Source organism: Mustelus asterias, chromosome 9 (genome assembly GCF_964213995.1).
Source record: "Mustelus asterias chromosome 9, sMusAst1.hap1.1, whole genome shotgun sequence".
Taxonomy (NCBI): Eukaryota; Metazoa; Chordata; class Chondrichthyes; order Carcharhiniformes; family Triakidae; genus Mustelus; species Mustelus asterias.
The window spans coordinates 86,877,312-86,893,917 of record NC_135809.1 but is presented as its reverse complement, the minus strand read 5'-3'; the positions used below and the strand labels follow the sequence as shown (position 1 = coordinate 86,893,917).

Genomic DNA, 16,606 nt, shown 5'->3' with positions numbered 1-16,606 from the left:
TGTGTCAGAAACTCTGCCCATCGGCTTCTTTGTTTTTTGCAAGGGGGTTGAGTGCTGGGGGCAGATTCGGGAAATCCAAGAACTGAACGCGATAGGCTGTCAGAGAAGTAAATGAGAGTGGTTGACGTAAGAAAGGAGATGCAGCCGCTTCATAAATAGGAGAGAAGGGGAAGCGGCTTGAGTCACTCGTTAGCCAAGTTCAATGATGCCCACTTCCAGCTCCTCCTCAGCCAAGGGATTCCGCAGAACAGTTTCCGAACTGGATTCCAAACAAGCCGAGGCGGTGACGGTGAGATTCCTCTTCCAACTCTCCCGTGTCCTTTTCTTAATAGTGATCACATTCATTCTCATCCTGAAATCAGTCTGTGTGCATTGCTGATATTCCTGTATGTGTGTGTATGTGTATGTGTGTGCACTCGCTGCATTAACAGAGGTGAAAGATTTTACCCACAAGGTTTAGCTGATAAAAACAAACACCTTTTCCAGAATTTGCCATGACTTCCAAGGGTTAAAATATCTCGTTTTGTTCCTATTTTTAAAAAAAACTCAAACATTTATGGCAGTTCTTCCTGTTAAATCCAAATTGAAGAGAATCTGTACCTGTAAGTCTCACCTTGAGTCGACAGGACCCGCTTTTCACTCAATTCCTTCCGTTAAGAGTTGACATTTTATTTTCACTGGATAGAAATCACCAACCTGGAAACCCACGCCCACAGGGGTCACGGGCAAAAGAGTGGACGGAATGGTCTGGAGAACTCGGTGCCATCCGGAGGAGGAGCTGTCTGAAACAATACAGTCCATAGAATCACACAGGGCGCGATAGCACCTCAAGGGAAATGACAGGGCAGAGTCTATTCACATCGCTGTTAACCCCCGATGCGATTTTAACCTTTCGATTATAGTACAGACATGACCAATCTGAACTATTCTCTACCAAATACAGGGGAAATAAGAGGTACAAGAGAAATTGTGCACAGATCCAAATTATTATATCTTTTTAATGAAAGGTCACCAACCAGACAGGTTAATTCTGTTTGTCTCTCCACAGGTTCAGTCTGACCTGGAGAGTTTCCTGTATTTTCTGTTTGATTATAGATTGGGCTTTAATCAGAATGACTCCATAGCTGAGCTTACTCTAAAGTTAGAACTTTTAGAATCTAACTGCGTGTTATTTTAATGAAGGTGATTTCAAGATGCAAACATTTGGAGTCATTTAGGCACAGGCGGTCAGTCCAGCAGCTGGACACTTACAGAGCCAACTGGAAACTGAATGAAAAACATTTTCTTTTTGGGGTAATATTTTGTTTCTTCATATGGTTTTGGGAGATAGCGGTTTCTCTTTGTGTAATGGAGTGAGCCGCTTTGTTTCCGGACATACAACTTCCACCACTATCATCTACCCCAGCCTACCCCAGAGACAGGTTAAATAAGATTCCCCTCTCTACGTTCCTCAGTCATTTATTTCATTGATAAACTCGGGCTGCCTGCTAGCAGCAGGTCCAGTTCAGGTCAAACCCTCGAAATAGAAAACGCAATTCCAAAATAATACTCAAATAGGAAATAGATCACCGAAAGCTTTTAATTTAACATTGAAATTTCTGGGGAACTGGCATGTAAAAATCAACTAACCTGCCAAGTTTTCTTCAAATCCAAATATGTCTCTCCGTTTTTCAGAAGATGCTGCTGAACAACCCATTGCCAATTGTTCAGTGCCCATATGCAATGTACTGGGTAGTGCCGACTAAATGTGCTCTCAGTCTGCGTTTAAATACAAGAGGATGGGAACTGCTTCTTAATCCGATTCCTACACTCAGTATTCCGGGAACAGAATATAACAGAATGGCGTATGATCTTATTTCATTTCGTATTTAAAAATTCCATAACTTCAAAAGCCAAACTGAAAGAGAACCCTCTCCGCCTCCCCTCCTCCGGTTAAAACTTACCATCCGTCACTTAGTTGCACTTCAGCCAGCACCTTTCCTCCGCTGCATGGGGCTGTTACTAGGCAGTGGGACATGATTCTCAATCTGAAATCACACAGCAAATGTTGGAAACACTCAGCAGGTCGGGCAGCTGGTGTGGAGAGAGAAACACAGTTCATGTTTCACACCGGTCAGTCTATCTGATTCACCCTCTGTTCATTCAATTGCTGCGCTCTCATCTGCCTCACACAATTGTTCCTTTCCATTTTTCATGGTCCTCCGATTGATTTGGTGTGTGTTTCTGTTTCTGTGTCCCTGAGATCAGTATCTTCCCCACTTCTCATTGTTTCTTACTCTGAAATCTTACCCTCTCTGATCTTCTCTCTAATGCACCGATTCCTATTCCTTTAGTCTCTCTTTCTCTCTAATTCCTCTCTCTCCCTTTCTGTCTTTTGCCTCTTTGATTTCTATTTGTATTTAACTTGGTACTCTTTAATCCCTATCTCTCTGATTCCCCTCTCTGCTGTTCCTCTTTCTCCCCGGTCTCACAAATTATAGGAACGTAGGAACAGGAGTCGGCTGTTCAGCCCATCCCATCTGCCCCACCATTCAATATGATCAGGGTTAATCGGACACTTCAATGCCTTTTACCTACACTATGCCCATAACCCCTCACGTTATTGTTAATCAGAAATCTATCAATCACTGATTTAATTAATTTTAATTGTAATCTCTGATTCAAACACACTGAGCTTCGATAGCCCTCCGGGCCAGAGAATTCAACCGATTCACCATCTTCTGTATAAAGAAATTTCTCCTCATCTCGGTCCTAAGTGGCATTCCCTTTATTTTGAAATTGTGCTTCCTGGTTCCAGACTTCCCTAACCACGAGAAACATCTTACCTGCATCTACTCTGTCTATTCCTTTCAGTATTTTGTAGGTTTCAATGAGATCACCTCTCACTGTATGAAATTCTAGAGAATACAAGCCCAGTTTGTCCAATCTCTCTTCAATAAAGATAGCCCTGCCGTCCACGGAACAAGTCTGGTGAATCTTCATTGTACTCTCTCCATGGCAATAATATCCTTTCTGAGGTAAGGGGATCAAAGCTGTCCGCAGTACTCCAGGCGCAGTCTAACCAAGCTCCTACACAAGACTTTACTCCTGCACTCAAATCTTCTTGCGATAAAGGCTAATATTCTATTGGCCTTCCTAATAGCTTGCTGCACCTCTCTAATTTCTCTCTCTCTGGGACTATCATATCTCGAATCCTGTCTTTCATTTCTCTGTGTGTGGTTTTCCGCTCTAACTCTATTGATCTCCAATTCATTCTCACTCTTAGTTCCTTTTTCTGTTTCCTCATCTTTTTTATCCTATCCTCTCACTTCTGCCTCTCGCTCTCTGATCCTAACGCCGACCTTCCTCTCTGTTTGATAGGTTTCATTGTCTTTAGACTGACCCCTGTTTGCTGGGACCTCAGCTGGCTCCAACCTGACCCTGTTTCTATGTTTGTTTCCTGTTTGTCAGTCCCCCCATTTCATTGGGCGCAGACAGTCGCTGATTGAACATGCTCGGAAGGAACGGGAAGCCGCCGCCGCTGCCGCCGCCGCTGCCGCCGAGTCGGTGGATCCCGGGGACCAGCTGGTCTTTGAGGAGAAAGACGGCAGAGCCATGGTGAACTTATTCTTCACCTTCCGCGGGGCCAAGAACACTTCACTCTCCCGCACCCTCAAAGTGTTTGAGGTAATTAATACCCCTCCCACATTAACCAGTGTGCGCAATGAATGAAGCAAAAGAAAATACGGTTCTTATAAAATGTTTAAATTATCCAGGGCTGGGGCTCGAGCGAGTCTGAAACCAAAAGGAGGACCTCAGTCTTTGAAAGAATGACTGTGAGAAGGTGAGGTGACAGAGGGAAAGATGTGACATGACTTTGCTTTTAGCTCTGATAGCTGTGCCAGCTGCAGCAACCACCATCAGCTCCTTCGGTGACACATTTTCCAGTTCCACATACGGTTATTGATCACACTGAGGTCAGTAGTTACAAACACCGCACTGGCTGCTGTGATTTCGGGCAAAAGCAGACTTGGAAAGAACGGGAAAAGCTTTGAAATGATCAGCGAGTTGTGACTGAGGGAGTTTGTGGGGCTCTCGCAGTAATTGAGTCGATTTTGCTCGAACTCGAGTTTGTTTGTGCATAATATTTTTATATTTAAAATATCTGCGGTTATTAATTAAACTGTAGAAAGTGCCGGTGAGATTGTCCACCTTCTATTGACCATTAAAAACACCGAGGAGTCAGTTTATAAAGTTTCTCACAGCGGTCTCGATTGGGCACTTTTTACGATGTGTGTTTGCCTCCGGTGCTAACTCAGACTGGTTGAGAGATAGTCATAGAAATCATAGAAACCCTACAGTGCAGAAGGAGGCCATTCGGCCCATCGAGTCTGCACCGACCACAGTCCCACCCAGGCCCTACCCCCACATATTTTACCCGCTAATCCCTCTAACCTACACATCCCAGGACTCTAAGGGACAATTTTTTAACCTGGCCAATCAACCTAACCCGCACATCTTTGGACTGTGGGAGGAAACCGGAGCACCCGGAGGAAACCCACGCAGACACGAGGAGAATGTGCAAACTCCACACAGACAGTGACCCGAGCCGGGAATCGAACCCGGGACCCTGGAGCTGTGAAGCAGCAGTGCTAACCACTGTGCTACCGTGCCGCCAGATAGTCTTCCACAATTGTTTCAATCTCATCTCCCTCCTGCTGTTTTTCACTCATTCTACACTCACTATTGGTCCAGATCCTGTGGTCTCTGGGTGGTCGAAGTTGCGCTACCAAAATCCCAATACAAATGACTCCGTGGGAAGTTTGAACTTCCGATGGGCAATTCCCTGCTTCCTGGATAGTCAGAAAAAATCTCCAACTCTGAATTAGAGTCAGACTTCGAATAGTTCCGATTTACTTACCTGGATAGTTACCCAGGAAGTTTTGGATACAAAAATCCTAACCTAACCTATGGATAACTACAGAACTGACACACACCCTCTCCCCATCACACACTAACCACTCCGTCTACCCCTCTGAACCCCCAACTGCCACTCTAACTTCCTGATTGTCCCAATCCATCGACTCCCACCTCCAAGCTCCTCTGACCTGATGACGCCTTCCAACCCGACCCTACTACCCCTGGCCCAACTACCTACTCACCCATCTCCGCACCTTATCTATCTGCCACCTTACCCCTTTACTCATCTCACCCACCATATCCCTCACCGACACTATCTCTTACCCTACCTACCTACCACCTTGCCTTACTCACCCTACCCTTATCATTTTACCCACTCTATCCTCTTACTCACTTACCTCACCCACCCTACCCCATTACCTCACCCACCATACCCCCTTATCCTATCCACCCTACCCTTTGCCCATTACTTCAACCACCCACCGTACCCCCTTACCTTACCATATGCACTTATCTTTTCAAATATGCTTTGCTACATATAAACTCAATGTACTGGAATACGACAGCTAGTGTCGGTAAAATAGGGAGCGGCTTTTGCGCGGACTCTGAGTATGACTGCACTGAATCAGCTCTGCAGGATCCTCCATCGGAAAGTTGTTCAGGAAAATCAGAGGAAGGTAAGTGCGCGTTTTATGTCTGATCAGAAAGGGTTTCCGATCAGGATCGGGAGACCTGGGACAACTCTTAATGTTATGGGAAAATAATATTTACATTTTCCTATACTACCAAGACAAATTCTAATGAAGATAGATGTTAGTTTCTAATAATAATAGCATTCTTTTTAGTATTAAGTTTTACACGGAAGTTTAAGTCCTGTAAGTACAGCATTTCGCTGCAGCATAATCCTACACTAGCATGGTCTAACTTCACAATCAAATCACAGTGTGACTCAGGAGTGCAGCAATGTTAAGGGGGACTTTTCACTTGAACTTCACACTCTAGCATAGTGTCAATCTCGATTTGCAAAGTGGTCAAGTGCCAAAAATGTTGGTCTTATTGACTTGACGGAAGCTCTCAGGAAATTTCAACTTTACCTGCTGGGAATTAAATGTGGAGTTCTCTCTTGACAGTTGCAGAGTGTGTTTCTTAGCCGGGGAGAGCCTGATGTATAAAATGGGGTGTGCTCATTCTAAATTGCACTTTACACCTTAGCTTTAAAGTCGCAACGTGTACAAAATGTTTGATTCATCTCTGCACTCGTAAGTGGGTGGCCTTTCCTTCGCCAAGTTGATTCCGTCCCTAAATGTACCAAATAGTTGCTTAGGTGTTAGCATCAATGTTGCGAGGTGGGGATGGGAGTACGGGAAGGGGGGGGGGGGGGGGGTGTGGTGGAGTGGGGAAGGAGTGCGGGGGTACTGAGTGATGGGGGAGGAGGGATTAGTTATTAGATAATGTACACTGTACAGAAGTAATGGAGCTCAATTTTCAGAACAATGTATAAAAGCAAATTACTGCGGATGCTGGGATCTGAAACCAAAATGGAGAATGCTGGAAAATCTCAGCAGGTCTGACAGCATCTGTAAGGAGAGAAAAGAGCTGCTGTTTAGATGCTGCCAGACCTGCTGAGATTTTCCAGCATTTTCTCTTTCAGAACAATGTCCTGTGCCCGAATATGCCCATCAGTGCAGCATTGAGTCTGAAAGGAGATCCAGGTGTGCATTTCTCCCCTGGATCTTCTCAAGTGTGGCAGTAATTTTGGCTCAAATGTTTTTCAGGTATCTTTGGGGCACAGGATATTACAGCCCATTAGATCAACACAATGGGAGCAGTATAATTCCTTATTCATTGTAATTACCAATTCAGTTTTTACCATATTTCTACTTCACAGAATGATGTTATAATCACAAGTGTACTTATTCAGTCATTTGCCCTGTACTAAGTGGACTAGTGTTGTGGATTTTTCTGCTGGTCAGATCCCCAGGAAATATAATTGGGAACCCTACAAGCCTTTCAGCTAATATGTTACAGTGGTCAGCATTCATTATTACATCTGGGCTACAAAAAAGATAATGCATCAAACTGTGAATAAGCAGTTTTTAGAGATGCTGATTAACATTCTACTTCACCATTTTGACCAATTCTGAATACGGTGGAGACTGAAGGAAATGCAGGCAATGAGACCTATCGCCACCTCATTGCCCAACCTGTCTAACCCATCGCTCTTACCCTGGAGGGAGCACCAGCCATCCCTTTTTCCTTAGCTCCTGCATGTTACTGTTATTAGGGGGGGGGGGGGGTGTGGCAGACAACTGTAACAGATTTTCCTCTGCGTTATTGCCACTTCCACATACCAAGGTGGTGGCAGGCTCCTAGAGCAGTGCTGCACTAACTTAGTGAAAGGAGTAGGTCCTCCAGCAGCTTCATCTCCCTACAGTTTAGTCCCAACAGATATTTATAGAAGACTTCAGTCTCATTCAGGAATGGCAATGGGACCAACTTCAACCATTGTGAGAAGCAATATCTTTACTTTTGAACTGATCTTTGTATTTTCCCCTCTCTCAAGACGTATTCCATTTTCTGATAATTGGCCATTTGTTAGCATCATCATTAGATGACTGGGTGATGTGTGCAATAGTATCCTTATTAACCCAACTTCTTATGAATGTACTAGCATCTATCTTGACATCAGGACATCAATGCTTCATGAGAAAGCTGTGAACTCTACAGCCTAGCAGAGAAAAGCATCAGAACATAATTTTCCCAGTCCGTGCTGAGATAGCTGATTTCAGCTGGGACAGCTTTCAAGGGATTATGATTGGTCTCAGAAACTCTGGGATTGAGGAGTGAAATGTCGTCCATTGATTCCGTTCCTACTCCCTATGCAGCAACTGCTACTGGAAGTGCATGTGTATGAAAATTAGTTGAGGCTATACTGATGTGCCCCTGTCAACATAAAAACTTGTTAGCACTAACGTTTTAAGGATGAAACATAAGTATTGGCTACCTGAATGATATACAGAAATGTCAGTAACAATGGAAGTGTACCTCATTGGGAGGTACATTGTCATTGGGAGAATATTTAACTTTGGACAATAGTGTAAAATGAGTCGTACTAGACTCAAGCAATTCTGCTACTAACAGACAGCATTAAAGCTCTACAGTCTTTCTACATCCAGTCATGAATGGTTGTGAATAATTAAATGAACTGAATACACAAATATCCCCATCCTCAATGATAGGGGAGCCAAGCACATCAATGCAAAAGACAAGGCTGAAGCATTTGCAAACATCTTTAGACTGAAGTACAGAGTAGCTGATGCAACTTGGCCTCCTCCTTATGTCCCCACCATTATAGTTGTCAGTTTTTAGATAATTTGATTTACTCAATATAGTGTGAAGAAATGGATGAAGGCATTAGAAAGAACAGTGGCTAAGGGTCCTGACAACATCCCAGCTGTAATACTAAAGACTTGTGCTCCAGAATTAGCCAAGTTGTTCCAGTATAGTTCCAGCACTAGCATCCAACCAACAGTGTGGAAAGTTGCCCAAGTGTGTTCTGTTCATAAAAAGCAGGAAACATTCAACCCACCAATTACCCGTGAGGTTACTCTCGATCATCAGCAAAGTGATGGAAGGTGCCATTGACAGTGCTATCAAGCATTACTCATTAATAACCTGCTCACTGACACTCAGTTTGGATTTTGCCAGGACCATTCAGCTCCTGACCTCATTACAGCCTTGGTCCAAATATGGACAAAAGGGCTGAACTCCAGAGGTGAGGTGAGAAGGACTCCCTTGACACCAAGGCAGCATTTGACTGACTGTAGCATCAGGAACCCTAGAAAATTGAACTCCTTGAGAATCAGTGGGACGATCGGAGTCATACCTAGTACAAAGGAAGATGTGTGATTATTGAAGGCCAATCACATAGGACATCATTGTTCCCACCCCAACCATTTTCAGCTGCTTATCACTGATCATCTCTCTATCGTAAGGTCGGAAATAGGGATGTCTATTGATGAATGCAGCATGTTCCGTACCATTCACAATTTCTCAGATACTGAAGTAGTTCATGTTAATATGCAGCAGGACCTGGATAACAGCTTGGACTGGTAAATGGCGAGTAACATTTGCACAATGAAGGAGCCTGACAACGACATCTCCAATAAGAGAGAATGTTATCACGTCCTCTTGACATTCAATGATATTGCAATTGCTAATTCCCTGAGCATCAACAGCTTGGAGGTTAACATTGACCAAAAACTTAACTGGGCCAGCCATATAAATATTGTGGCTACAAGAACAAGTCAGAGGCTGGGAATTCTACAGGATGTAACTCACCTCCTGCCTTCCCAAAGACTGTCCACTAACCGCAACGTACATGTCAGGAGGGTCTTGGAATACGCTCCAGTTACCTGGATAAGTTCAGCTCTAACAAAACTCAAGAACCGCCATCTAGGACAAAGCCACCAGTGCAAACATTTCCCATCCAGTACCTTAAACATTCAGGCCAATGAACAGTGGTAACAGTGTGTACCATCTACCAGATGCACTACGGCAACTCACAAAGGCTCCTTCCCCAGCATCTTTCAAACCCATGACTTTTATCAATTTATGAGGCAAAACCAGCAGTTGCAAGGGAACGTCACCCACCTGCAAGTTCCCCATCAAATCACACACCATCCTAACTAGGAACTATATCGCCATTCAATCACTGTCACTGGGACAACGTTCTGGAACCTCCTCACACAATTACTGTGTGTGCACCTAGACCACGGGGACTGCAGTGGTTCAAGAAAAGTAGCTCACCGCCACCTTCTCAGGGGCAGCTAGGGATGGGAAATAAATACTGGCTGAGCCAGCACCACCCACATCCCATAAATAAATAAAAGGAAACATGAAATATGAATTGGAAGTGATGCAACAGAAGTGCTTGAATCAATGTTGCCCATTAGCCACTATCCCTTTCTCTGTGTAGGGTCCTCATTGTCTGACGGTTGCTAATCAGGGTTCAAGCTGTAATATCACTATGGCACAAGACAAGGGGGCAGGCTGGAAGAACTATCACAGCTGGTACAGGGATTCAACCTGTGCTCTCATCATTATTCTGCACAACACTCTCGCCATCTAAGCTCACTGACCCTTTACAGAATCAGTCCTTCAAAATTGCTTCCTAACATCTTCACAAGAGGTGTGAATTGCTTTCCTAATCACAGTCAAAACAGTACTGTCATGTGAAAGATAAAATAAGTGTTGGATTTCTTCAAGGTGGTAAAGGAAGGGGGTGATTTATCCAGATCAACCATCGTAACATCGGCAAAAAAGCCCAGATATAGGAACAAGATTTCTACCAAATTGCAATGGCCGATTGGTAAAACTGCAGGAGGATTTTCCCAGCCAGAGTTTCCTGTGGAAGGGTTTGTTTTGCAAAAGTGCCCCACTTTGGCATTGTGAACCCTAAAGTCAAAGTATTGGAAAGGATTATAAGAGATAGGATTTATAATCACCTAGAAAGGAATAATTTGATTAGGGACAGTCAGCACGGTTTTGTGAAGGGTAGGTCTTGCCTCACAAACCTTATTGAGTTCTTTGAGAAGGTGACCAAAGAGGTGGATGAGGGTAAAGCGGTTGATGTGGTGTATATGGATTTCAGCAAAGCGTTTGATAAGGTTCCCCATGGTAAGCTTTTGCAGAAAATACGGACACATGGGATTGAGGGTGATTTAGTGGTTTGGATCAGGAATTGGCTAGCTGTAAGAAAACAAAGGGTGGTGGTTGATGGGAAATATTCATCCTGGAGTTCAGTTACTAGTGGTGTACCGCAGAGATCTGTTTTGGGGCCACTGCTGTTTGTCATTTTTATTAATGACCTGGATGAGGGCGTGGAAGGATGGATTAGTAAATTTGCGGATGACACTAAAGTCGGTGGAGTTGTAGACAGTGCGGAGGGAAGTAGCAGGTTACAGAGGGACATAGATAAGCTACAGAGCTGGGCTGAGAGGTGGCAAATGGAGTTTAATGCGGAAAAGTGTGAGGTGATTCACTTTGGAAGGAGTAGCAGGAATACAGAGTACTGGGCTAATGGTAAGATATTTGGTAGTGTGGATGAACAGAGGGATCTGGGTGTCCATGTGCATAGATCCCTGAAAGTTGGCACCCAGGTTGATAGGGTTGTTAAGAAGGCATACGGTGTGTTAGCTTTTATTGGTAGAGGGATTGAGTTTCAGAGCCAGGAGGTCATGCTGCAACTGTACAAAACTCTGGTGCGGCCGCATTTGGAGTATTGCGTACAGTTCTGGTCACCGTATTGTAGGAAAGATGTGGAAGTGTTGGAAAGGGTGCAGAGGAGATTTACCAGGATTTTGCCTGGTATGGTGGGAAAATCGTATGAGGAAAGGCTGAGGGGCTTGAGGTTGTTTTCGTGAGAGAGAAGAAGGTTAAGAGGTGACTTAATAGAGGCATACAAGATGATCAGAGGATTAGATAGGGTGGATAGTGAGAGCCTTTTTCCTCGGATGGTGATGGCTAGCACGAGGGGACATAGCTTTAAATTGAGGGGTGAGAGATGTAGGACAGATGTCAGAGGTAGGTTCTTTACTCAGAGAGTAGTAAGGGCATGGAATGCCCTGCCTGCAGCAGTAGTGGACTCGTCAACATTAAGAGCATTCAAATGGTTATTGGATAAACATATGGATGATATTGGAATAGTGTAGATTAGAGGGGCTTTAGATTGGTTCCACTGGTCGGCGCAACATCGAGGACCGAAGGGCCTGTACTGCGCTGTAATGTTCTATGTTCTATGTTCTAAAGGTCATGCTGCATAACACAGAGAAGGCTGTAAAAAGCGGAAATGAATGAAGAAGTCAAGATTTGTTTTTAAAGTCTACAAATTGTTACAAGGGGAAGGGTAGATAGAAGCTTCTATAGTTTAACAATCCTGGGGCAGAATTGATCGGAGTAGGAATCACTACAATGAGTCTTCATTTAGACATCATGAGGATGCAGGAAGGAGGAAGAGTGGACAATTCTAAGAAAATACAAGTTGTAAAAAGTCAGAATGGTGTGCAGAGACACTGATGGTGATTCACAGTTTCAAATTGGAGTAATTCACTTAAGAAAGAATCAGAGATCTGCAGCCCCACATGAGTGATATGTGAGATTGCAGCATTCATTTCGAGGACCCTTTGGCAAAACAAATAAATTGTGAAGAGAGATTCAGGTATAATAGTATTTGTATGCTAAAGTACAGCCTCTGGGGCTATAGCCAGAAACCAGCCTTACATTATTGTAGTCACACAGAAGGGTAATTTAATATTCAATGTCAGGTTTTCTTTCCCCATCTAAATTGATTGAACAAGCGACTTTAATAAGGGTGGGAGTCTGAATATCAAACACACAGAAATTGAATTGAGATATTGTATCACATTTTGTCAATTATATAAATCACGTGAATTTACAACTTATTTTTCCCGTTGTTGGAGATGAATTGAGAGGCTTCAAAGAATTTAAGTCACTTCTTGTTTTCGTATGTTCTTCCCTGATTCACTGCCTGTGCTCAGTTGGATGTTCTCAGTGAAGCTGACAATAATGAATACCACAACCGTCCTCTGGGGTAGAGAAGGGAAAACACGGCCATGGCTTGTGCTCCTTTTCGCTCTGTAGTAATCCCTATTTTAAAGCCAACTGCAATTGAGAACAGGCTCAGATTTGGCCATAATGTTCTCACATGGATAAATATCCCATTGGCACATTGGCACTCAGGTCAGGGGTATCCGGTCATCTTTGACTAAGGTGCATTTCTGAAGGGACTTGCACTCAGCATGAAGTTGTGTCTTTGACCCCAGCTGAAGTTTAGGCCTGAGAAGCAGTTCATACTATTGAGATGTGTTCTCAGGAATACACCAGAGAGTTGAACTGATAATTGCCAATGGATATTTGAATATTGATCCTTGCGGGGTAGCGGGGTGGGGGGTGGAGACGGACAGATGAGAGGGTCTTTCAGAGTGGTGGTTGCAGATCATTCATTTTCAAAACACTTTGCTGCTTCATTTTTAAGCCTCTCTGCTGAACACAGAATGCCAGATCTGAATGATAATGTCAATGCACAAGTGGGCACTTCTTGTGCCACCTTCCCAATCAGCAGAAAATGGGGCAGGGGTGAGGGCTGTGCACAGGGGCAGAGGCATAGCACAGTATTTACCTCAGTAAATGTCTACCCATCCTTGTCCCAGCTCTACCCAGCAGAAGGGTACTGTAAAATCTAGAAGTCATTGTCTAACCTTAAATAAGGAGAATGGCTATTTGGGTAAACTACCACAATATTGTTTGTGCCCATGGAGTCAGACCCTCAGGAGGTTTTAGGAATAGGTATCAAGAAAAAACCTTGGCAAAAACATGGAGGGAATGTTATAAATTTCAAATCGTCCAAAATCAACAAGGGAATCCTCTCTTTCTATATATATGTTCATAACAAAATCAAAATCTGTTCAAGAGAGTGAAGGAGCTGCCAAACCATATGTGCAGCTACAATAAAAGTGAGATACTGTGAATATTGGGAAAAAAAGGAAATGGATTAGTCACCAACTGGAATAATCTATGTGAGTGTACTTTACAATAATGTAGTTTTGGCATAGTTGTGTAAATGTTCAAGAATAAAATATAAAATCTTAGACAGCTTGGAATAATTTGAAGACTACGGGGGCAGTTTTCCCAGCCTGCGGCACTGCTAAAGCAGTGCAGGGGCCAGGAGCCTCAAGCGGAGGCCATGTAGCTGACTTTCCACTGGGCGCCACAGCCTCACACGTCTCCAACTACCGGATTTCCAGCGCCATCAGCTCCACACTAGAAATCGGTACAGAGCTGCACAAGTTATTTAAATGTTGATTTAAATATAATTAGTGGGCCTGAAGTCTCCGAGCCCGTTAGAGTCTCCCCCTCCCTACAGGAGTGTTTCACTCTAGCGGGGTTTACAGTTAGCTCCCCACTAGCGGGCAGCTGGCAGCCCAACCCGACTGGAGTGAAGGGAGGCCAGTGCCAACCTGGCCCTTGTCACTGCCCAAGGGGCAGAGTGCCAATGCCCAGGGGGCACCTTTGCACTGTCCAACGGGTATTGGGCAGCACTGAGGGGGTGGGGCCAGAGCAGGGGAGGGACCTCTGGGGGGAGTTTGACCCGCTGCCACTCTGCACTCGGCAGTGACAGAGGGAGGGAGGGAGGCCAGCAATCAGGGCTGGTCATTGAGGTGGTGGTGGGGGTCGGGGGGGGGGGGGGGGGGGGTCGGCGGGGGGTCGGGCTTGCCCGGACACATCCAGAGGGCAAGCGATGGGTGGTTGCAATCAAGCTGGCCAGCGATTAGGAGGCCGGCAGTGCAGGGATACTGTGCACATGCAGATCTTGGTGCTGACAGATCGGCGCATGTGCAATGGCCTGCTCAGCGCTGTGCTGTCGGCCTCTCCAGTGGAAATAGGCCCTGCCTCCTTATTTCTAATGACAGCATGCTGGTGCACTCTGCTGTGCACAGAGTATGGGAGATTCATTTTGAAAGTCCTGCTGAAAAAACCAGCAGGATTTACTTCAGATTTTTTGAGAATTTGACACTTAGAATTTTTTGGGGAGATTCAGCCAGAGCTTTCGGCAGCAAGAATAACACTTATGTTCTAGTCTAGCAACAATCAACTTCAGTGTCAATAGCAGCAGAATGCTGAAATTAAACTTATTGGTGTCTGCTCACTCCCAGATTCTTGTTTTTTAGTTCATCCTTTAAATAGTTAATAAAATGAAATGATCACATTTAAAGGATATACTTACATTGGAGGCTATATTCAAATTGGAGGCCAATACATTGGAGGCAATACATTGGAGGCCAATATTCACTCAATTGGTCCCTGGGATGAGGGGGTTGTCCTGTGATCAGAGGCTGAGTAAATTGGGCTTATATTCTCTTAACTTTAGAAGAATAAGAGGTGATCTCATTGAAAGCTACAAAATTCTGAAGGGGTTTGATAGGGTAGATGCTGAGAGATTGTTTCCTCTGGTTGGAGAGTCTAAAACACAGGGGCAAAGTTTCTGGACAAGGAGACAATCATTTAGGACTGAGATGAGGAGAAATTACTTCACTCAAAGGGATGTGAATCTTTGGAATTCTCTACTCAAGAAGGTTATGGATGCTCCATCATTGAATACATTTAAGGCTGGGAAAGAAATATTGTGGTATCAGGGAATTAAGAAATATGCGGAGCAGGTGGGAAAATGGAGTTGATGGCGAAGATCAGCCATAATCATATTGAATGACCAAGCAGGCTCAATGGGCCATATGGTCTACTCCTGCTAACATTTCTTACAACCTTAAGCTTACGGTGCAGGAACTGAGCAAGATGGTTCTGTAACATAAGAAAAATGGCTTTAAAACTGATTATGTTACATCCTAATTGGTGAAGCAGTGCAAACTATAGTTTATTGAGCATATATAATGTACATTATGTAATTGGCAATCGGTGTCCGAAAGTCCTACAACATCCTATAATACCCTTAAGCATAATTAAGGACCCCACGCACCCCGGACATTCTCTCTTCCACCTTCTTCCGTTGGGGAAAAAGATACAAAAGTCTGAGGTCACATACCAACCGACTCAAGAACAGCTTCTTCCCTGCTGCTGTCAGACTTTTGAACGGACTTACCTTGCATTAAGTTGATCCTTCTCTATACCCTAGCTATGACTGTAACACTACATTCTGCACTCTCTTGTTTCCTTCTCTATGAACGGTATGTTTTGTCTGTATAGCGCGCAAGAAACAATACTTTTCACTGTATGTTAATACATGTGACAATAATAAATCAAATCAAATCAAAGTACTTCATAAGGTTTTGCTGGTTTATGGTGTGGGGATTAAGCATATCACATAATTCTTCAGAGCCCAGAAAATCCCATGATATTTGTTGCACTGGCTAATCTCAGCCAGGAGAGCAATGAGGGCAGAACAACTGGTTTAGCAACCTGAGGGACAGGAAAAAAATCCAAATCCTGATCATGATTTAATAATTCCCCATGGACTGGGTGGCAGGTGAGGACAGGATGGGATCAGTCATGATGCTCCTTGGGATCAAATGTTTTTCGCAAGAAAAACAACCACAAAGATAAAACACCAGCAGGTGGCCAGCACTTACATAGCCAGAGTATTTTTTAATTTGTTCATGAGATATGGGCATCACTGGCTTGGCCAGCATTTATTGCCTATCCCCAATTTCCCTTGCAAAGGTAATGATGAGCTGTCTTCCTGAACCACTGCAGTCCATGTGGTGCAGGTACACTCACACTGAGAGAGTTCCAGGGTATTGATCCAGTTGCAGTGAAAAAAATGGCAAGTCAGGATGGTGAATAACTTGGAGGGGAACTTCCAGATGTTGATGTGCCCATGTGTCTGTTGTCCTTGTCCTTCAAGCTGATAGGTGTCATGGGTTTGGAAGCTGCTATCAAAAGAGCCTTGGTGAGTTTCTGCAGTGTAATCTTGTAGATGGTATACATGGCTGCCAATGTCCGCTGGTGGTGGAAGGAGTGAATGTTTATGGATGGGGTGTCAATCAAGTGGGCTGCTTTGTCCTGGATGGTGTTGAGCTTCTTGAGTGTTTTGATAGTGGAGGGAGAACATTGATGATGGCAAAAACCTTATATTGAGCATGGTAAAATTGGTAATCCTGTGGCATTTGTTACC

The 16,606-nt window shown here is 44.1% G+C and overlaps 1 protein-coding gene across 2 annotated transcripts in view; it reads left to right on the top strand.

Annotated features, from left to right (window-relative positions):
* Positions 1-205: 205 nt before the first annotated feature.
* Positions 206-16,606, top strand: part of th (tyrosine hydroxylase) — a 72,028-nt gene continuing 55,627 nt past the window's right edge. Inside the window, exons 1-2 of one of the 2 annotated variants that reach the window (XM_078221233.1) lie at positions 206-289; positions 3,451-3,666. In XM_078221233.1, the coding sequence (XP_078077359.1) occupies positions 206-289; positions 3,451-3,666 (300 nt within the window). Of the gene's footprint in view, positions 317-3,450; positions 3,667-16,606 lie in introns of both variants that reach the window. The other variant, XM_078221232.1, reaches the window with a different exon arrangement.